Raw genomic sequence first — 22,954 nt, forward strand, 5'->3', positions numbered from 1 at the left:
CAGTCACAGGCCTGGCTAGCTCAGAGACTTATCACCGTGAACAAAAGCAAGACAATCAGGGCTCGATCGGTTTTTACTTGCAAGGGAAGCCCGATCAGGATCTTGGAGCTCCAAGCTCCTCACCTGATCCCAGCCAACTTCAAACTCCAGCCTTCCCTCATGGCCTTTTATTCGGTGAAAACACAAACACCACATTGTAAAACCCATATGGTTTGTCATAAAAGCTAAGGCAGTGTGTGTGTGCGTGCATGCATGTGCGTGTACGTGTGTGTGCGTGCATGCATGTGCGTGTACGTGTGTGTGCGTGTGTATGTGTGTTTGTATATGTGACTTCCTGGTTACAACCTTTTAACAACATCTCTAGTTATAAAAAGGGTCATCTCCCCTCACCCCATATATGGCTTAACCCCCTTAACGGTCCACCATATACAAGCATAGGTGAGCCCATAAAGGGCAGGAAGTAACATTCCTCACCAAATAAGGAAACCAGAATCTTACATGCAAGTGTGCCTGCAATAGCTTCCCCCAACATCCTACATTTAAGGATTAACAGAAAAATATCTAATCATGCAGTTCAAGACAAGGTTTACAAATTTTAAGCACAGCAGTGACAACTTGTAACAAAATCACTCTAACATTTCATGCGTAAAAACGCAATTGAATCGATTGAATTGCATGGTGAGCGTCTGCCAGCATCAGGTGTTATGTGGTGGCTGATGATAAAATTTCTCAAGGTCTTGAGAAATCAGGTTCCATATTATCTTAATGACCTTGTAGTACCATATCACCCCATTAGAGCACTTCACACATGCACTGTAGGCCCACTTATTGTTTGTAGAGTATTTAAAAGTAGAATGGGAGGCAAAGCCTTCAGTTTTCAGGCCGCGGGTGGAACCAGCTTCCAGTTTGGATTCGGGAGACAGACACTTTCTCTGCTTTTAAGATTAGGTTTCAAACTTTCCTTTTTGCTAAAGCATATAGTTAGAGCTGAATCAGGTGACCCTGAATCCTCCCTTAGTTATGCTGCAATAGGTGTAGGCTGCTGGGGGATTCCCATGCATTGAGCGTTTTTTTTTCAGGCACCTTTCTTACTCACTATGTGTTAATAGACCTCTCTGCCCCTTCTTGTTATTAAGAGGGAGCTCTTTCTTACCACTGTTGCCAAAGTGCTTGTTGCCATATGATTGTTGGGTTTTTCTCTGTATGTTAACTTAGAATTTAAAGTGCCCTGAAGCGACTGTTGTTGTGATTTGGTGCTGTATAAATAAAACTGAATTGAACTGATTTGAATTGTTATTGGCACTAACGCCAACAGTAGTGTGTAATTAATCGACACTAAATTCTGTGTAAGGTGCATGACTGTACAGTGAAGGTAGGTGAGTGGTCTATTGCATCAATACATTTGAAAAAATGTACAAATGGGCAGCTGTCAGTGGTTGTAGGGCCGTTGGCCACCTTAAGGACTAAGCAACAACCAGAACTCCAAAAAAAAAAGAACAGAAATCAAAACCCAAACAATAAACACATTTCTTAAATTTCAAAACCTAAGAAAATCATGTACAGGATCATAACAAACTCATACACTATTGAGGTACTTAAGTGGAGTTTCAACTTATGTAAATAGTCTAAACATGAAACATGAATCATGATTTGCATCTCCAAAGCATGAAATGGACAAGGTGGACTGAGATGTCTTGATATGGTTGGGCCTATAAAGTTTTGGACAATCAAACATTTAAACTCAATTAAAATGTAACTGAAGATTTTCAGCTTTATTAAAGGGGTTTAACAAAAATAATTGTGATTTTATGATAGGGAAATTGAAAATGTATCTGTGTAGTTTCTCAGTAATCCGGGTCATAGTCTTTAGAGCTAAAGAACATGATGATTAAACTTCCTAAAGTTTAAAGAACTCCAGTCGCCTTCTTTTTAAGATTCTAACACTACTGAAAAAGAGGAACGAGTCCTTGAGAAGCTTTAGAATAAAGAGAATGAGATGTTTACCACCACCATCTGTGGTGTATGTGATTACACACATCTAAACTCATGCTTAGTTGCAGAATGCTCCACTAACCTATCAAATCAACATTACAGTTGTTTTTTAGTAGTGTCATGATGTATATCTGCAAAAAGCAAAATCACAGGATTGTTTTCCAGTATCTGTGTTGTAGATGGCATGGGGATTGGAGGCAGATATGAGAATGCAAGGCAGGGCTTTTTGCTAGGCTAGTGAAAACAGCAACACAAACCCCTGGTGCCAAGCATTTTCCTCTTCTTAACACTAAATGTCTTGCCTGGAGCTACAAATTGCTAAACACAACCATACTCATATTCTCACGAATGCTGTGTATTGTGACTATAACAAATCATGAATTTGTTTTGGGTTTTTTTTTTTTAACACAAAAAAGAACTTTATATGCTGTACTATTGCAAACTTTCTTAGAATTGAGGTGTTTACCTTTGCAGCCTTTTACAAAATAGTGAATGAGCCCTGTGTCACAGATTGGTGAACTTGTGTGTCAGTGAAGCTTGTTGTACAACATGGTTTGAGTGCTCTATTAGGGTAGAAAGCATGCACACTGAGACATACTATCTTTTTGCTGTTTGCAGATAAAAAAGTATCAGCAAAATGTGCTAGCCTGTCACATCATTTCTTTCACTTTGATAGCTTGATAACTGTCATTTCCCTTAAATGATGTGGCCTCCTTTAATTTCCAACATATTATCTAGTGTGATTTTCTTCCCGGTGAGTTCTGATGTGTTTTCAAACTGTTTCTTTAATCTTTTGAGCAGTGTATCTATTTCCTGTCAAATTTATTTAACTGCTCAGATAAGCAGCAGAGGCTGGTAGCATCAATGACTCCCTGGTTTCAATCCTATCTGTCTGAGAAAAACAGCTAGCAGCATTATCACTGAACAAAAGACTTTATGATAAAAACATGATGACTAACAACATTTTACTTTCGGTTTTTAAATACTTGCCTTTTGAGCTTGCAGTTAAGAACAGGATATGAACAATAGAACACAAAAGTGTGGATAATTTCTGTGTTGCACCACTTCCTCCAGTGTCTTCTTTTCTTTTTTTCACCACTTCCTCAAATGTCTAAAGAGAAAGAGAGCACATGGTGTGGTTGTGAGAGCATGCCTGTCATGACAGACCATTAGGGCTGATCTCTTTGCATACGTTTTTGCTTTTTCAGATTCCTATGCCCATCTTACCACCGTGGTTTTACAATCAGATTTTCAATTGCTTATTTAAACAAAACTGAGAAGTTGTTTATGAGACCTTCCCTAGTGGTAAGGGAACTTTATAAAATGCCTTTCATGTTTTTATTTAATACTACTGAATTTCAAAATGCTATATGTTGACATATTATAAAACTGTATCTGCATGTTGCTTTTTGTACATCCTCCCTTAATGCATATTTTCCCTTCACTCAAGGGCATGGCTGGACTGACTGCGGAGTACCAGCTGATGCATGTGGGTCTGGTGTGGGCAGAGTCGAGCTCAGGGAGGGTGGAAAGTCATCTAGAGGAGACAAGATGGGTCAGAACTGGGAGCAGTATAGGTGACCTTTTGCCCTTTGAAAGCCAGGAATTAACACTTACAATAAATAACTAAATAAATAATAATAACAACTAATAAAAATAACTAATAATAACTAAAGAAATAAATAATACAATAACAACTCTGTCATATACACTATTAAACACTATTATTAGACACTATTAAAGCCACTACCACGATGGCGTTCAATGGAGGATCCTACTCCCTCAAACAAGTTTCCATGATGATCAAACCAGCATAAAAGGGTTATATTCTGAACATGTGTAAACAGAAAAAGATGATGTGGATGATTCTCACATAAGTGTAGAGAGAATGAAACAAACGTTCTGTGTCTGTGTTTATTAAAAACATAAAAACTATGACATGTACACCAACTGTGAATAACTGGGTGATCACTAAAATGGATTAGGTTGACAAATCTGCCTTCTGCGGTGCATTTTTGTGCTAGAATTTGTATTTCTCTGTAAACTCACATAATTTCTCTCTTCTTTGTAGAAATTAGACACTTTGTAAAAGAACAGTGAATAATGGCACAAAACATAGGGGGAGGGGCATCACTAAGCTACCGTTACTTCACAAAGTGCTGGCTCTGGATGTGGTTTTGTATTTCGGGTTTCACAGTGTTTCCTGTACACAAGAGCATTGAATTTCCTCTATGTTTTCTTTCTGCGTGTGATACTGCCAGCCTGTCAGGCGGACATCATATCTCCTGCATCGAACTGATATTCATCTAACCCGGGTCCTTAAGCTGGACATTGTCTGGACGATCCTGAAACACTGCTCACTTCCTTCCATCTCATTATTCCTCCTGCATGCTGTTCAAGCATGCTGTCTGTGAGGATGCTAAGCTTCTTCATACTCATCTTTTCACTATGTGGTGAGTAATAAAGATGTTCTTTAAGTACAAAGGGATTTTCCTTAACTCTGTATCTATCTGAAAAGTTGATTATTTTATTGAGTTGATAGGAGTAAAACCTTTTAGTTAACTTTGAGTTTCTTTTTGGCCTAACTTTCGGTATCTTGACATGTTACCAGTGGTGGTAACTGCACAAAAAAGCAAACTAAAACTAATAATTTCTATATGTGTTTTTTAAAAAATAAAATACTCCTATTTTAATGAGGTACTAATGGAATTCGAAGGATTATCAATGTAACCTCTGACTTTTAAAAGAATAAATGAAAACCCATTTTAAGTGGGAGAGGTGAACGTTACTTCTGGTACAAAGTTCCGTTTTCATCAAACTGAAAGAGCGTGGGCCATATTGAACTTTACAGTCTGATGAAAAATAAAGCTTTCACAGGACTCTTTGCAGTCTTGTGAAAGACTAATTATACCCCATCATTCAGTAGCTTTTAAAAAACCTTTAGCAGCAATGACTTACAGTAACCACTTTCTTTACAATGTTATCAGTTTCTCACATAGTTGTGGGTAATTTTTTTTGTGTGTGTGTGTGTCTAGTGAGGTGGTCAGAGATGTTATGATTAAGCTGCGACCACGCCACCTAGTGGAATTTCACCCCTAGGAAATATACAGAGTGTTTTCAAACATCCTAACCAAAAGTCTACACTGGTTTGAAAGTGCACTACTAAAGCAGATTGCTTCCAATATTAAAATACCTTTAATACATTTGTTAAAAACAAATTATAATTCCAGTCTGGTTCACAATATAAACTGACTGTGACACGACCTATCATAGCTAAAATGTATTTCAGGCAAACAATATGAAAACATTACACACACTCACACTCACACACACACACACACACACTTTTAAGACAAAGAAAATAAAAAGTACACACGTCAAATGGTAAGTTAGATTCCACAGGTGAACCGTCACCTGCGCTGCTGATGGTCATTATAACAATTCATCCCAGTGCAAACACTCCAAAAAGTAATGCCCATATGGCGCTCTCTATGGTGATTGGAGCAAGTCACTAAATGAGCCAATATAAATACCATATGCAGGTAAACACCAGCAAGACACAGGGCATGAAATCACTCAAGTCCTAGAAATAAAACAATGGCTTTAGCATCTAGTTTTATATTTTGCGGTCGACAGGAATAACGCGCTAAATGTTTCTTACCACGGAATTAAAAGGACACTATATCCAACTGACCATAGTAATGCAACTGCCCTCTCTGCAATAATTAAATCGACCACTATGCAAACATAGCCACAAAGAAGCCATCACACTGCTCATTATACCAATAAATTTGATAAGATAGAGGATGACAAGCATACAGCCTAGTAACTGTTGTAGAGCCTGATCAAAATTGCCTGGGTTATCCCTCCAAAAATGATGATGAGTACATAAATGTTGAATACAGCCTTGTTTGGGATATTTGTCCAGTTGCATGATCCAATTTCTATTTGTACTCTCATGATCTTTAACATCTAACATGCTGAGTGAGGCTTTGTAGAGTCTGACGTGCAGCTCTTTTTTATTGGACTTTATCTGAGCATTGTACAGTCTGACTTTGGGTTGAATTCGCTTGATGGTCAGTTAAACATCCTCATGGATTTGATTAGCAGCATGTGGATACCTCTTCAAACCTCTTAAACCCTCTTAAAACTTGTGAAAGCAGTAGGGGTATACTTATTTAGTACTATATTTATTTATAGTGTTTAAATAACAGACAACATATAAATGCACTTTAATTTCAAAATGAATTAAAATGTTTTATTAATTTTAATCAGTATTTAGCACAGTTTCTTTCCAAAGATATATATTTATTTTTGCATCTTATTGTGAACGCTCTGTGTTTTGATTCATGAAGGTGTCTCTTAGATGTAGACGTTAATAATGTGCCAACATCCTAGAGGGTCCTTGAAATGTTAAACGTTGTTTTCTGTCTTTTAGGACTTTTGGTATTCCTAGGCTGGCCAGTGCATTCTTTCTTTTTAAGAATTATTACATATGACCAGAGATGGGCAGTAACGCGTTACTGTAATCTGATTACTTTTTCAAGTAACGAGTAAAGTAAGGGATTACTATTGCAAAAACGGTAATCAGATTACCGTTACTTTCCCGTAGGAACGCTGCGTTACTGCGTTACTAAAACCGTGATTTTTTTTGCGAGAATGTCTCATGACAGTCACGTAAGCGAGTGCAACGTTCGTGACAACAGCTGTCTGCAGATCAACAATGGATCATATATCGAGTGCGGGAGAGAATATGAGCGTGCAGCGTTTAAAGCTTGGAAGTACTGACCTTACTTTGAGTTTGATTCCATAAAAAGTGACAAAAACATTAGTGTCCCTTGTGCGTGGGAAGAAAACTTCTTTTTACACTGAAAAAACCCCTAAACAAGCTCCGAGTGCGCAACGACGTAATGGGAAATTCACAGAGAAACTCGCGGATTCTTCCACTGACCGCTGCGCCACACCTGCACCAGAGCACACCTCCGCCTACCCCACTCCTGCTTTACAGGTGAAAATAGAGCAACAGGACTGCTAGTCTTTGATTTTATTTACTGTCTGCTGTGTTTTACTTGCATCTATTTGAAAGACTGAGTGTAAACACAAATTTTTTTTATTTTATGTGCTGGAATGTGCAGAAAATAGGTTTAAATGTTAAACTAATTTCTTCAAGTCAGAGAATGGTGCATATAATTTAATTTTTGCTTGATGCATAAAGTTAAAAGATTAAAACGGATAAAACAAGTTTAAAAAAAAGAGACTTTTCCATTTGATTACATTTTGTATGATGGATTATGCAGAAAAAGTAGAATTGGGCTGAAAGATCTATCGCTTTATCACCTATTCAGGTTGTAAATCGTGTTTTTAAAAAGTAACTAAGTAACTAAGTAATTAATTACTTTTGAAAATAAGTAATCAGTAAAGTAACGGGATTACTTTTTTGGGGAAGTAATCAGTAATTAGTTACTGATTACTTTTTTCAAGTAACTTGACCAACACTGCATATGACCAGGACACTAAACAAAATTTTTAATATCTCTGATTTATTTTGCTTTGGGCGATCGTGGCTCAAGAGTTGGGAGTTTGCCTTGTAATCGGAAGGTTGCCGGTTGGAGCCCCGACTTGGACAGTCTTGGTCGTTGTGTCGTTGGGCAAGACACTTCACTAGTTGCCTACTGGTGGTGGTCAGAGGACCCGGTGGTGCCAGTGTTTGGCAGCCTCGCCTCTGTCAGCGCCCCCCAGGGTGGCTGTGGCTACAATGTAGCTTGCCATCACCAGTGTGTGAATGTGTGTGTGAATGGGTGGATGACTGGATGTGTAAAGCGCTTTGGGGTCCTTAGGGACTAGTAAAGCGCTATACAAATACAGGCCATTTACCATTTGTCATTGTAATATTGGCCTTCTTTACTTGCACTGAGACTTCACTGGGCCTCACATGGTCAATTTTTCAAGGATTTCTGAACCTCTGAAAATGAATATGTTTAAAAACAGTTGAGGCAAATGAGTGGCTGTATTTTAATATCCTGCATTTTACCATATATTACTGATGCTTTTTGATTTTGTTTTGTACTGTTTATTATTAATTCTTAGTGTGAAAAACGTGATGCAGGACAAATAAAAAGTAATAAGCACATCAATCTTGTCTATTTACAGATGCTGACAGCATATGCCCACCAGAGCACAACCCTCTTATTCTGAGTCCACCTGAGATCATAGAAGAATATGGAGGAAATCCTGTCACTGTAAACTGCACCACAGCACTGGCTGAACATAAAGGGATGTACTTTACAGTTGGAAATGAAACCTCTCGCATCATAGAAAAACAAATGTCTATCTCCCAGTCAGTGTCACTGTCAGATTGGAATGTGACGATCAAGTGCAAAGTAAAATTAAATGAGTTTAATGAATGCAGCGAGGACCTTCAAGTTATTACATTCAGTAAGTTTAATTTGAAATGAATACAGAACAATGCTAAGAAAACTAAAAGCAACGATCATGAGTAACTAACTGTTATCTAACTTTGTTTGGCAGAGAATCCAGAAGTTGATTACTCTGTACAGCTTGTGAATGTGACGCGAAAAGAAACACAGTACAGACTGCAGTGTGACATCATCAATGTTGCACCTGTTCAATACTTGACTGTTAGGTGGTACAAAAACAGTAAAAAAATCCAGACAGAATCTTTCAATGACACAACAACCAAAACTCCAGTAAATGAGTCCTCTATTCTAACAGTCAACATCAGCAGAGAAGAAAATGTAGTGGAGTTCAGATGTGAAGCGCAGCTGAATTTTGGACGACAAGAACAAAAAACTCCTGTCATTTCTCAAACACAAAAGGTTTCAGCACACTGTGAGTAAACATGCTGCTCTATCAAGACAGAAGGCAAGGCAATATAAAATTACTTGTATAGCACCTTTCATACTGAAGCAATTCAAAATACTTATACTAATACAGAGGCAAAAAGTATATTAAAATTATACAAAAAAATAAATGATTTTTTTTAAATAAAGAAGATGCTTTAATTTTAATTTTTGGCTTAGATAGACAAATAAATTATTGTCAATTTAGCTATCTGTTGTGCAAATATAAAGCTGAACAAAAAAATTCTTTCTTTTCAGATGCTCCAGAACTAAACACAGAGAGTACTAAAGCCATCTCTTTACTTGAGGGTACTAATATCACTTTGAGCTGTGAAGCTGAGGGAAACCCTCCTCCTGTCTATCACTGGACTTGTGATGGGGAGATTATGTTGGAGAGTGCAAACAGTCTCAATATCACCCCAGTAACAACACACAACACAACTTGCACTTGCACAGCTACCAATTATTTGGGAAATATAACCCAAACAATCAATGTTCATGTTGAATCAAAAGGTATTCCTCTTTGTTTACTATCTAATATACATCTAATATATTTGTAGCACATTTGGACGTTAGTGATGGTACATATCCTTGTTTACTCTACATCTAATATTCTTGTGGATTATTTAGATAATACTGCTGACCTATTTCTTATTTTATACCAAATCCTCGCTAACTGTGAATATGTTTGCTTGTGAATAGCAGTTTCTTCTTCTTTTGAGCATGCAATTTAATGAAAACAACGCTTAAACTGAAACAGGCTAGACACAGTCACATACTGCAACTGAAAATGTTTCTATGTAAATAGCAGGTTGCCCTTTAACACTGACACCTTCTGAAATGGTTGTGAGATTTGGAGATCCAGTTTTAATCAACTGCAGCACATCAGCCACAAATGTTGAAGGGATGGGCTGGGAGGCTCCATTTGGAGGCACAGGATTTGAGCGTCCTCCTGTTGTCACTTGGAGGGTTGAAAAACTAGAAGAGTGGACTCCAAATCCTTTCTGCTATGTCACTCCGAGTGATGGATCCCAATGTACTGTGAGACCACTCATAACTGTTTACAGTAAGTACATGTGCACACACTGTTTTATTGTGTTATAAACTATATGAATTGAAATTTGTAATATAATATAGCAACAATATGACTTTTTTATTTACAGAAACTCCAGATTCTGTGTCAGTGTCTGACATGGGTCCTAGTCCAATGGTGGAGGGCAGAGAGTATGATCTGAAATGTGATGTCATCAGTGTTGCTCCTGTACAGAATCTCACAGTGACGTGGTACAGAGGCAATGAAACTGTGCTCACACAGATGTTTAATGACCCCACTATGACTCCAGTAAACGCATCTTCTACCCTGAGAATCTCCACTCAGAGAGATTACAATGGATTAACTTTTAGATGTGAGGCTGAGCTGCACCTCGGACCCAAAGGACCAAAGTTCCCCCCTAATGTAACCTCACCACCTTACACTGCTGTTGTTCTTTGTAAGATTCCCAACTACTTACTTCATATTTTTAAATCTAAGACACAGCTCTGTGATCTATGAAATATAAATTAATCTATGTTGATATTCCTTCCTAGATAAACCATTCATGGAAGCTTGTCCAGACCACGTCACTGTTATTGAAAGTGCTGTCTTCAGCATAGACATGTTATCCTGTCAGCCTGATGGGAACCCTTTTCCCACTGTTCAGTGGTTCTATGAGGAGAAACTCATTAATTCATCTAAGCCACTGACCAGGACTGACTCAGGAAAGTACACGGCTGTAGTTGAAAACAGTCGTGGCAGAAGCAACACTTCAGTTCATATCACAGTGGAATGTGAGTGCATCAGACCTGGATCATTTTATATTTTGCCCAAATATTGATAAAACACACTAAAGTATTGACAAGATAATATTTTGTTTTCAATTATTTACTTATGTATTTAAATGAATTTGATACCATTTTTACAGACAGTCCTTCTTTCACCTGCAAAGAGCACTATGAGATCACAGTGAATGATAAACCTCAGAGTATCTGTGAACCAGTAGGATTACCTACACCCACCCTCACCTGGTTTAAAGATGGTAAACAGATGGTTTCCCCACAGCGTTTGAAAATAAATGATAGTGGAAAATACTTGCTTAATGCACACAACACACATGGAACAGCTGAACACACATTGTATCTTGACATTTTGTGTAAGTTTTAAAGTTTCAGAATGATATTGTCTTTTTATGATTTCTCCACAGTGAAAATATATCATTTGAGATGATAGCATATTTTGAAGGATATTATTTCTGTTTCAAAATTTGGTATTTTTTCCAGATGCCCCTGAATTCAAAGAAGGAAATGAAAGCAAGGAGGTGCTGCAGGGTGAGAATGTTACTTTAAGCTGTAGTGCTGACAGTAACCCACCTTCAAACATCACCTGGATCTACACAGCTGCTGTGAATTCAAACGTGACCACTGAGGGGCACCAGAAGACTATCACTATCACAGGAATCACGTCTGCCAATGCAGGCATTTACATTTGTGTTGCAGAGAATAAAGTTGGGAGAAATAAAAGATTCATCACACTGATGATAACAGGTATGATTATTGACTCAGTGCAGAAGAGCTATGGGAATGTAGAAAGTGAAAGATTACTGATGTTCAATTTCAACAATGCATGGAATTGAGAAATTAAATTAATCTTATGTTTTGAATTTTGTTTCTCTTACAGGTAAAAGCAGTCAAATCCCATTTCCAATCATTTGGGTGTCGCTCACTCTATTGATCATCATTCTGATTCTTCTTGTGGTCTTTTGTCGCATTTGCCAAAAAAAACGTGGACATTACAGTTTTTTTCCTGTCAAAGTGTCAAATGTCTCAAATATCCCTTTGACTAGTGTACAAGCCAATGGAAAAGCTTAGGATTTTTAAGGAATTCTGTTCTGCAAATCAAATGTTGCCCCCTGGCCTGGTGGGTTTCAGGTAGGGAGGTGATCCAAAATCCTGCAACTTTTTATTAAAATACAGAAGAATGGATCATAAGCTTGTTTACAGCTTTGATTGCAGGATTTATTCTACTTCCTTACACAAAGAGAGACAAACTCAATCTCTTTCTATGATGACCAGCATCTCTTTGAAAGGTACGGAACGACAGATGTTAATACATTGCCAAGAAGTGCATGAATAACCCTATTATCATTACATGAGAACTGAAGCACAATAGAGTGACTCATGTCCATGAATGTTCTTCTTTAGTTGTACTTGAACTACACAGTGACCATTGTAACAATATCTCAACATTTGTTCACATTAACCATGGTAAACCAGTATTTGTTCAGGTTACCCAAATATATCTCTTGCATCACCAAATACAATATATTATAAGCTCAAAGCAACCAACTAGTAAATAAACCTCAATACAAAGCCTACTTATTAAAACATTTGTAGGCCTACATTACTTTTTGCATCCCCTCTTATCTCAAAAACACATTAAAATTTAAAGTCCAATTAATTTATTGTCACAAATACAATTTGTGTTTCTTTAGCATAGCTAATGCACTTGAAGCACACTTTGCCTGCTAGCAAAAGGTCTGTTGGCCTATGACGATATAGAAGTGACAATCTCACTTTAAGAACAGTACTTCCACATTTCTCATTTTCCAGAGTTATATTTTACTTTAACAGGTTCACAACAGTCTTATTATTTCTGTTTTGTTACATACAAGCCATTTTAAGGACTATTAACCAAACCTGTACATTAAAATGTTTATTCAGAAACACTTGTTGTGTACTCTATTTGGAATAAAATCTTATTTTTATATTTTGCTGTCTTTTTCTTTCTCCTCACAAGGCAGCTTCTTTTCAGTCTTGAAATATGAGTTGTGTACATTGTTCGGCCATATGTCACTGTATTTAAACAAAATATCCTATTTTCATGCATCAGAACTTAATTATGGATCCTTAATGATTTGATTCAAAAAGGTGGGTGTCTCCCAGTATTAGTCAGAGTGTAAAGTGATGATTTCCTTAGGTTTTATTTTCAGTTAATTAAATAAATACTTAAATAAACAAAATGAGGATATGTGTTTTCTTTTTCCTTTTAAAGGCCTTTAACAAGTCATTACAGGTGAATTGTGACCAAACAGACTATTTTACAATGACCAATACATGCCAGTAGTTCAGCGGTTTCTCAGACAGTGAAGGATGAAGAACTATGTTTTAGTTAATATCCATTATGCTAAAGGAGCATAATGTTTGCTTCAGTCCGAGCCTTGGGTTTTGATTATCACGAAAGAGGTACCTTGAATAATAAAGACTCTCATTAGTAAATCTAAAAATAATTTATTTGCAACAATACAACATTTGAAAAACTTTATTAAGCATTAAAAATCACAAGAAAAAGCAAAACCCAAAGCTATGGGTCTCAGGCAATTGACTGAACAAAAAGTCTTTATACTTAAAGGCTCCCTAACACAAAGCTTAAAGCGCAATCAAAATTCACTGATCCACAAGGTCCACAAGAAATTTGGAGGATCAGATCCCTCCCGACTTGGAATGCACTAACCTGTGTTTTTCAATCTATAGCGTGCTGGACGCTGATCCCCTGTGCAAAGGATGAACAACCGGCAGTCATTTGCTCCGAATTACCAAATTTGGATTTCATTTCCTTATAAGAACATTAATAGTTGAGCACAGATCTTAACTCTATCCGCAACCGATTCTCTCGTAGTTCCGCTCGTTTTGCACTTCTGTATTTCTCCGTCTCTAGCAGTTCCAGTCGTTCATCTCACAAGGCTGGACGAGAACCTCCCCACCTCTCCTCCTGCCCCACAGCAAGGTCTCTCTGCACCGTGTCTCTGTCCCTCCCACCAGGCCACTTCATTGGTCCCTTCCTGGTGGCTCCCTGTCCTGATTGGCTGACGACAGTGTCCTTCAAGGACATGAACTCGCTCAGCTTTAAGTAAAACTCGACTTTTACAACAAAAACATGCATCAAGAAAGAATACAGCCACAGATTAAAATCACAGCCCATGCAATATAAAACCCAAGCGAAGCACAGAATCAGCGAAGCACAGAATTCCCGGAGCTTGTATCTCGAGGAATGCTTTTTATACACCAGATTAAAGAAGTACACTATCAATGCAGAAGTATAACTTTGACCAGTGCAGGCTATCAATATGCGACACAGATTAGTAGTATTTTCTCTTGATGCGGATGCGAAAACTAGTTTGTTCCTGTTTTTGTCACAATGTAAAATTTTTTTGGAAGAACAAGAAATGCCTGACTCGCCGCCCGAGTTAAATGTCGGATCATGGTGTTGATTTCGAGTTTGAACTGAAGAAAGAAACGCCGGAGCAGGTTTACATCATGCTGAGATTATACTCCCTTGGGGCGTCCTCCAAGCTGTTGGGATAACTTTGGAGAGGTTTTTTTCTTTCTTTTTTTTGTGTGAGAGAAATAATCTGAAAGTTTGGCCAAATAAGTGACCGTTGATTTGGGCACAGGGCTTTGGGTGAGTTTATCATCTGCCTCGTTTGTATGTATGATATTGTCAGTGTCATTAACATACATTTTCTGCAAGGTGAGGAAAGAAGTGAGAAGCTAATGGTCACGATATGAAAAGTGAAACCAACTTAGAAGTGCCTTAAAGTAGTAATATAGTTTTGTTAGTAATGCCCGAGACCATTGGAGGACAGCTGGGACAGGACCATTCCGAATGTAGATGAGTACATCGCCTAACATTTAAGTATTGTATTGCTACTTTCTGCTTTTACTTTAATATATTTTGAATACAGGCATTATAGTTTGTACTCTTTAACATTTAGTTTAAAGTTTTAGTTTCTTAGTAGTTTGTACATTACTGAATATCAAGCTAAAATCAAAGGACATTTACCACACAGAGGGAAGACTGAGAGAACAAATAACTAGTACTAACAGAATAGACGCAGAACAGTAGAGGAACAGAATACCAATGAAAAAGAATGAAACTTACACAGTAAACAACAGTAGGAACCAGAAAACCTGAAAAAAGAATAGAAATCAGAACCCAGACAAAAAACACAACTGCTAAATTTCAAAAACTCTTAATATTACACGATCATGGCAAACTCTGGCACCATTAAAGTAGTTCAGTAAGGTTCTAACTTGAGTAAAAAGTCAAACGAATTTTTTGTCTACTTTGCAAAAGTTATCCAAGACAAAAACTGTTCGCAGTTAATGCCCTGAATAACAAATTTGTAATAAGACGGAGCCTAAACAGCACCAAAAAACAAAACAAAAAACCCCCAAAAACAGTCTTTTCTGTTCATTCTTTTAATAATATAGATCTTGTTTAAATTTTATAACTATAATTCCTAACAGATGAATTTACTCTGCCAGGGCGGCCATTTATCAACCATTCTATTTGTAATTTTTATGGACAGAGCTATGCACAGCCAAAGGTCCAAGGGTGTCAAGTTCAGTGGTGTTATGGAAATCTGAAAGAAACTGATCTACACAAACAGCTTGTCTTAGTGAGGTTTTAATTTGTTTTTGCAAAGGGGTCAAACAACAGTACAGAGTATAACAGCAGTCTGCATGGCTTTTGACAAAGAATGACAACAAGCATAGGATCATAGAAACACATTATCTACCCATCATGGTCACAGATTACAGTCAGAACATTCCAAGCAAAAGATAACTTGCACAGACGAATATATCTATAAGATAAAAACATGATGGTGTGGAGCCTTCCAGTCAGCCAAATCAACTTAAAACAGAGAAAATCAGAATCCTAAAATTTCCTTTTATGTTTCACATAAAAATCCAGCAATGTTCAAACTGGGGGATCTTTGTGTGTCATAGTGAAAGTGAAAGTTTTGCAGCATCTCAACATGTCACTCCTCACACAAGAAGAGCATGTGTGGGTATTAGCTATACTTAAATTAAAACATTGTTTCTAAATTTGCCCTTGCAGCACTGTTGCTCAAAGTCACCATCTCATAGAAATATGTGAGGTGCAGCAGATGAAGTTTCAGTCAACTATAACTAACCTGGTGTGTGTGCTGTACATTTTCTTTCCTCCTCCAAAAGTAGGCCATTTGTGTTACCAGTGGTTAGTTTCCACTGGTAGGACCATAAGTGCAGATAAACTTTTCTTGGCAGCAGGCAGCAAGCAAAAAGTGTACACTTAAAGTTATATTTACATTAATTAACTATTACATGTATTGTAAGTGAAAAAGTAACTAATTCTCTCACCCCTTGTCCTAACAGAGTGTACATAGTAGCCACCACCATCAACTTCAAGCATTAGCTCAGTCAAAGTAGCTGCACGTCTCTCATGTGGAGCATGTGATTCATCCATATCAACAAAAGCAACACAGGAGTGTGTGCAAAGTGTTATCAACTCGAGTCTTCATGACAGGCTTGGTGGCTGCATCAATCTTTTATAGAATCTGTGTTAACACCAGAGGTCCTCTGGCAAGGAATGAATGCGTAGAAACTCTCTTGTGTTTGCAGAACTTTGCGTTCACAGTTAGCGCCCTGTGTTTTCCCAGTTTTTTCTTTAACATTTAGTAGTTGAAACAAAGAGTGTTTTTTTTTAAAATTACTAACATGTTGCTTTTGTGGAAAGTGAAGCTTTTTAAAGTTAATCCTGGACACATTTTTCAATGTTTAGATTTTGTCTGAATCTTGAGCTTTACAATTATTTTCTCTTCCATGTGTCTTACATATAGATGTAAACAACCTAATTAAAAAAAAACAACTAAAAACATATTGTATTATATCTACTATTATTTAAAAAGATAAGTTGGACAAATATTTGCCCACTATTGATGACATGGATGACTGTACTTGTCATAGTTGTAATTGGCCAGATATTTAAGTTTTTAGACAATGATAAATGTTGTAAAAATGTGATTGTAGGATAATCAATTAAGACGAGCTATTTGGGGACCTGTAAAGATAACATTGAATCCTGTACTGCAGGATATCTAATGCAAATCCTGAAACTGAACTTCTGCTGGACAATCCTGAAACAGGCTTCACCTCCTCCATCCATCTGCTTCATCCTGTATGCTGACTAAACATGCTGCTTGTCTGGATGCTGGGCTTCCTCATGCTCATCTTTTCAGTGTGTGGTGAGTGCTTAAGAGCTATATGTGTCATAAACTGGCTGTGTAATGCAGGTGGGAAAGGATAGGTTGGATAGTATTTCATTTGGCAGTTAAGAACAAAACATTTTACTTTCTTTTTTAACTTCACTTTCAGTTTATGGCTTGCATTTAGTTTCAATGGCCACAATCTCCACATGTCAGCAGCGAGGGTAACTACAAACTGAAAATAATGGTGCTTTGTAAATGCTTCCCTTTTAATGAGATTCAAATTAAAATAAAAAAGATGAAACTTGTCACTGATATAACATCTGAATTTTTAACATTTCACATTTTCAAGTTAAAAGTGTTATTTATGGTTGAAACATCATCAGTAAATCATCAGAATCTAGCACCATTTACAAAACTTTGTTGCTAGGATCTTGGGTTATGTGTTTTGATTTTTGGTGGTTTTTGATTTACTTTTGGGTAAATAATTAATAATTTATGTTCTAGTTCTATGGTATTTAATTTAATGTCATTTCCTTAATGCTTCTAAATTAGCTTAGCTCTTAGCTCTTTTGTATTAGTGCAAGTTTCCTCTCTTGTCCACAAGCTGTTTGTCTTGTCTCTGTGATTAATCTGCATTTTGTCTCTGTGTTTGTTTGCTCTTTTTCTGAATCAGGTTTGTATCAGTCTGGGTCTTTGTGTTTGTTCGATTCCTGTTTTATTGTGATACTCTCTTGTCTCTTGTGAGTTGTGATGAGTTTACTTGCCACGCTATTCCTGAGTTCCTGAGTGTTTCCTATTTGTCTCCGCTTCCCCTAATAACTCTCTTGTGTCTATATTATCTCAGTCTCCCTTTGATCTTCATTAGAGTAAGATTTTCAGTTCAGTTCCCAGGTGTTATTCTGTTTCCTGATCTTCTTCCCCTAGTGTCTTGGGCACTTAGTGAGTTCTGTAGTTTTAACTTGTTTTTTGATTTAGTTTTTTGTTTTGTTTCATGTAGTTTAAGACCACTTGAAAAATGGCAAAAAATCATATTTTGCATGGTTGGATCTTAACAAGGTTCCAACCACAGCTTCAACATGCAACAAAAAGAAATGGGAGTGAGACAAAACATTCTTTCGATCATGCAATTTAATGAAAACAACGCTTAAACTGAAACAGGCTAGACATAGTCACATACTGTTGACTGTTGTGACTGAAAACATTTATTTGTGAATAGCAGGTTGCCCTTTAACACTGACACCTTCTGAAATGGTTGTGAGATTTGGAGATCCAGTTTTAATCAACTGCAGCACATCAGCCACAAATGTTGAAGGAATGGGCTGGGAGGCTCCATTTGGAGGCACAGGATTTGAGCGTCCTCCTGTTGTCACTTGGAGGGTTGACAAAGTGGAAGAGTGGACTCCAAATCCTTTTTGCTATGTTACTCTGAATGATGGATCCCAGTGTACTGTGAGTCCACTCATCACTGTTTATAGTAAGTACATGTGCACACACTGTTTTATTGTGTTATAAACTACATGAACTGATATTTGTATTATAATAAAACAGTGATTTCACTTATAATGCTCAGCAGGTGTCTAGTATCCTGTAATTTCTCTGATTCAACGTTTTAGTCAAAATGAAAATCTATCTGCAACCAGCAACACCATTTGTGAAATAATGCATATTTTCTGTATGCTTATATTTGATTGTTTTTCCCCCACTTTGATTTGTTTACAGAAACTCCAGACTCTGTGTCAGTGTCTGACATGGGTCGTGGTCCAATGGTGGAGGGCAGAGAGCATGATCTGAAGTGTGATGCCATCAATGTGGCTCCTGTTCAAAATCTCACAGTGACGTGGTACAGAGGCAATGAAACTGTGCTCACACAGATGTTTAATGACCCCACTATGACTCCAGTAAACGCATCTTCTACCCTGAGAATCTCCACTCCGAGAGATTACAATGGATTAACTTTTAGATGTGAGGCTGAGCTGCACCTCGGACCCAAAGGACCAAAGTTCCCCCCTAATGTAACCTCACCACCTTACACTGCTGTTGTTCTTTGTAAGATTCCCAACTACTTACTTCATATTTTTAAATCTAAGACACAGCTCTGTGATCTATGAAATATAAATTAATCTATGTTGATATTCCTTCCTAGATAAACCATTCATGGAAGCTTGTCCAGACCACGTCACTGTTATTGAAAGTGCTGCCTTCAGCATAGACATGTTATCCTGTCAGCCTGATGGGAACCCTTTTCCCACTGTTCAGTGGTTCTATGAGGAGAAACTCATTAATTCATCTAAGCCACTGACCAGGACTGACTCAGGAAAGTACACGGCTGTTGTTGAAAACAGTCGTGGCAGAAGCAACACTTCAGTTCATATCACAGTGGAATGTGAGTGCATCAGACCTGGATCATTTTATATTTTGCCCAAATATTGATAAAACACACTAAAGTATTGACAAGGTAATATTTTGTTTTCAGTTATTTACTTATTTATTTAAATGAATCTGATACCATTTTTACAGTCAGTCCTTCTTTCACCTGCAAAGAGCACTATGAGATCACAGTGAATGATAAACATCAAAGTATCTGTGAACCAGTAGGATTACCTACACCCACCCTCACCTGGTTTAAAGATGGTAAACAGATGGCTTCCCCACAGCGTTGGAAAAAGAATGATAGTGGAAAATACTTGCTTAATGCACACAACACACATGGAACAGCTGAACACACACTGTATCTTGAAATTTTGTGTAAGTTTTAAAGTTTCAGAATTATATTGTCTTTTTATGATTTCTCCACAGTGAAAATATATCATTTTTTGAGATAATAATATATTTTGAAGGACATTACTTCTGTTTCAAAATTTTTTATTTTTTCCAGATTCTCCTGAATTCAAGGAAGGAAATGAAAGCAAGCAGGTGCTCCAGGGTGAAGATGTTACTTTAAGCTGTAGTGCTGACAGTAACCCACCTTCAAACATCAGATGGGTTTACACAGCTGCTGTGAATTCAAACGTGACCACTGAGGGGCGCCAGAAGATAATCACTATCACTAGAGCCACGTCTGCCAATGCTGGTTATTACGTCTGTGTTGCAGAGAATAAAGTTGGGAGAAATACACGATTCGTCACACTGATGATAAAAGGTATGATTACTGACTCTGTGCAGAACAGTTATGGAAATGTAGGAAGCAAAAAATTACTGATGTTTAATTTCAACAATGCATGGCATGATGTATTAAATAGAAGTCACATGTTGTTTTATTTTGTTGGTCTTACAGGCAATACCAGTAAAGTCCTCTTTCCAGCCATTTGGGCTTTGCTCACTCTATTGATCATCGGTCTTACCCTCATCATGGTCTATTTTCACAACTGGCAGAAAAAACGTGGACAATACAGTTTTGTTCCTGTGTGCCAAATGTCTAATATAGCCATTTGACTTTTGCAGAAGCCAATGGCAATGCTTAGGATCTTTGCTGCATTCTGTTCTGCGTATCAAACTCATTAATACAATTTAGGTTTGTTAGTATTTTACAGATTAATTACATTATTGAATTTCAAGTTACATATTTATATATGAGTCACTGATTCATTAAAAGCTAGAAAATAGCATATTTACACATAAATGGATTATGATCCATTTCTAAACTTCATAGACCTAAAAACAGTATAAATATGCAAAACAATAAAAAGGTTACACTTGTGATGTAAAAATACTGTGTTATCCAGTGCTATGAAGCAGGAAACTGTTAACAGTAACCCATGTTGTGTCCTCTATTTGGATTAAAATCTGTTTTCATGTATTATTTTTTATTTCTTTTTCACTTTCCTCACAAGGCAGCTTCTTTTTAGTCGTTAAATATTAGAGTTTAAGTATCTCGGGATCTTGTTCACGAGTGATGGGAGAAGGGAGCGGGAGATCGACAAACGGATTGGTGCTTTGGCTGCAGTGATGCGGATGCTGTACTGGTCTGTTGTGGTGAAGAGAGCTGAGTGAGCCAGTTGAGGTGGTTCGGGGATCTGAGAAAGATGCCTCCTGGGCGCCTCCTGGGTGAGGTATTCCAGGTATGTCCCACTGGGAGGCCCTGGGGCAGACCCAGGACACCCTGGAGAGATTATATCTCTTGGGTGGCCTGGAAACGCCTTGGTGTTCCCCTGGACAAGCTGGAGGAGGTGGCCAAGGAGAAGGAGGTCTGGGCTTCTCTGCTTGGGCTGCTCCCCCCGTGACCCAGCCCGAGATAAGCCGAAGAAGATGGATGGATGGATGTTAGATGTGTGCATTGTGGGCCATATATCACATCACTGTATCCAAACAAAATATCCTGTTTCATGCATCAGAACTTAATTAGGAGTCCTTAATGATTTGATTCAAAAAAGTGGGTGTCCCCTAGCATCAGTCAGTGTGCTATGTGATGACTAACGATAGAATTTAAACTGCTGTAGTGTTGTGCTTGAGCTATGAGTGCTTCAACAATAGCCCCTTAGGATGTGAGAGGTATTTCCTTAGGTTTTATTTTCAGTTAATTAAAAATTTGGTTACTTGTTGTTAAAAGTAGAATGGGAGGCAGAGGCTTCAGTTTTCAGGCCTGTTCTATGGAACCAGCTTACAATCTGGATTTGGGAGACAGACACTATCGCTACTTTTAAGATTAGGCTTAAAACTTTCCTTTTTGCTAAAGCATGGATCCACTGCATTAAATCAATACTTATTATTAATCTCTGGCTCTCTTTCACAGCATGTCTTTTGTCCTGTCTTTGTCCCCTCACCCTAACCAGTCACGGGACATGAACACCCCTTCCTGAGCCTGGTTCTGCTGGAGGTTTCCTCATCTTAAAAGGGAGTTTTTCCTTCACTCTGTTGCTAAAGTGCTTGCTCATAGGGGGTCATATGATAGATGTTTTGGGGTTTTTTTGTCTTTATGTATTATTATAGGGTCTACCTTACAATAGAAAGTCCCTTGAGGGGACTGTTGTTGTGATCTGGCATGTATAAATAAAATTGAATTGAATTGAATTGAACTGAATCTCTAGCTTCAATAGTAGCTTTCTTCAATTCATGTTATTTCTTTAATTTATTTACAGTGAAACAATAGAGTGTCAAATCACAGATACGTCCATTATACGTTTATTGCTGGAAACCAGAGAACAAGGGCTACAATTCAAACATCAGAAACATGCATTACTGGTGTAAACCATAAGAGGGGAGAAAAGCTTACTTTTTGTATCCAAATAAAAATATCGGTCTTGGCGGTTTACAGTTGCTTACAGCACATGCATAACAAAGGACAACCTTTTTATTCCGGTATCCACCTGAGATTATAGCAGAATATGAAGGAAAACCTAAACTGCACCATCACATTGGATGAACATGAGTGGATGTACTAGACAGTTGGAAATGAAATCTTTCAGATCGAAGATGAAGGAATGTTTATCTCCCAGTCAGTGCCACTGTCAGACTGGAATGAGAAGGCCAAGTGCAAAATAAAGTTAAATGAGTCTCACGAAGTCAGCAAGGACTTTCAAGTTATTGTATTTAGTAAGTTTCATTTTAAACATATACAGTGCAAAGAGAAAGTTAAGAATTATTAAAATAAGTAACTAAGTTTTTCATACATCTAATGTTGTTTGCCAGAGAATCCAGAAGCTGATGATTCTGTACAACATGTGAATGTGATGGGAGAAGAAACACAGAATTGGCTGCAGTGTGACATCATTAATGTTGCTCCTTTAATACTTGACTGTTAGCTGGTACAAAAACAATGTAAAAAAAAATGCAGACAGAATCTTTCAATGACACAATAAAAACACCAGTAAATGAGTCATCTATTGAGTCAACCTCAGAAGAGAAAGATGTAGTTGAGATGTGATGTGATATGTGAAGCTCAGCTGGACTTTGGACCATACAGACCAAAATGTCACGTTTTTTCTCAAACACACAGAGTTTCAGCAGACTGCGAGTAAACATGGTTGTCTATACAGAAAGAGAGATATTTAATTAAAATTGTTAGCATAGATTAAAGAACACGAATAGTCTCAATAACAC

The 22,954-nt window shown here is 37.5% G+C and overlaps 2 protein-coding genes across 4 annotated transcripts; both read left to right on the top strand.

The window, feature by feature from the left end:
* Positions 1-4,203: 4,203 nt before the first annotated feature.
* On the top strand, positions 4,204-13,025 carry LOC146388371 (vascular cell adhesion protein 1-like). 2 transcript variants are annotated; one of them, XM_084925635.1, is made up of 10 exons: positions 4,204-4,445; positions 8,143-8,427; positions 8,521-8,841; positions 9,111-9,365; positions 9,664-9,918; positions 10,016-10,342; positions 10,440-10,679; positions 10,814-11,041; positions 11,169-11,432; positions 11,566-13,025. In XM_084925635.1, the coding sequence occupies exons 1-10, from the start codon at positions 4,394-4,396 to the stop codon at positions 11,754-11,756; spliced, it is 2,418 nt and encodes an 805-aa protein (XP_084781761.1). In that variant the 5' UTR covers positions 4,204-4,393; the 3' UTR covers positions 11,757-13,025. The 2 variants fall into 2 exon arrangements, with proteins under 2 accessions (XP_084781761.1, XP_084781760.1); XM_084925634.1 differs by having other exon boundaries at positions 9,661-9,918; positions 11,566-13,024.
* Positions 13,026-13,837: 812 nt separating this feature from the next.
* On the top strand, positions 13,838-21,890 carry LOC146388372 (intercellular adhesion molecule 5-like). 2 transcript variants are annotated; one of them, XM_084925637.1, is made up of 8 exons: positions 13,838-14,346; positions 16,803-16,954; positions 18,135-18,392; positions 18,638-18,964; positions 19,062-19,301; positions 19,436-19,663; positions 19,794-20,057; positions 20,193-21,890. In XM_084925637.1, the coding sequence occupies exons 2-8, from the start codon at positions 16,903-16,905 to the stop codon at positions 20,348-20,350; spliced, it is 1,527 nt and encodes a 508-aa protein (XP_084781763.1). In that variant the 5' UTR covers positions 13,838-14,346; positions 16,803-16,902; the 3' UTR covers positions 20,351-21,890. The 2 variants fall into 2 exon arrangements, with proteins under 2 accessions (XP_084781763.1, XP_084781764.1); XM_084925638.1 differs by having other exon boundaries at positions 18,138-18,392.
* The last annotated feature ends 1,064 nt before the right edge of the window (positions 21,891-22,954 follow it).

Source organism: Perissodus microlepis, chromosome 4 (genome assembly GCF_051167445.1).
Source record: "Perissodus microlepis isolate ML-2025 ecotype Zambia chromosome 4, ASM5116744v1, whole genome shotgun sequence".
Classification (NCBI taxonomy): domain Eukaryota; kingdom Metazoa; phylum Chordata; class Actinopteri; order Cichliformes; family Cichlidae; genus Perissodus; species Perissodus microlepis.

Excerpts from the sequence above, each read along its gene's own strand:
- LOC146388372 (XM_084925637.1), top strand. The coding sequence starts at position 16,903 with ATGCTGCTTGTCTGGATGCTGGGCTTCCTCATGCTCATCTTTTCAGTG. Across the intron at positions 19,302-19,435 it reads AGTTCATATCACAGTGGAAT|TCAGTCCTTCTTTCACCTGC; the intron begins GTGAGTGCATCA and ends CCATTTTTACAG. Across the intron at positions 19,664-19,793 it reads ACTGTATCTTGAAATTTTGT|ATTCTCCTGAATTCAAGGAA; the intron begins GTAAGTTTTAAA and ends TATTTTTTCCAG.
- LOC146388371 (XM_084925634.1), top strand. The coding sequence starts at position 4,394 with ATGCTGTCTGTGAGGATGCTAAGCTTCTTCATACTCATCTTTTCACTA. Across the intron at positions 10,343-10,439 it reads TTACACTGCTGTTGTTCTTT|ATAAACCATTCATGGAAGCT; the intron begins GTAAGATTCCCA and ends ATTCCTTCCTAG. Across the intron at positions 10,680-10,813 it reads AGTTCATATCACAGTGGAAT|ACAGTCCTTCTTTCACCTGC; the intron begins GTGAGTGCATCA and ends CCATTTTTACAG.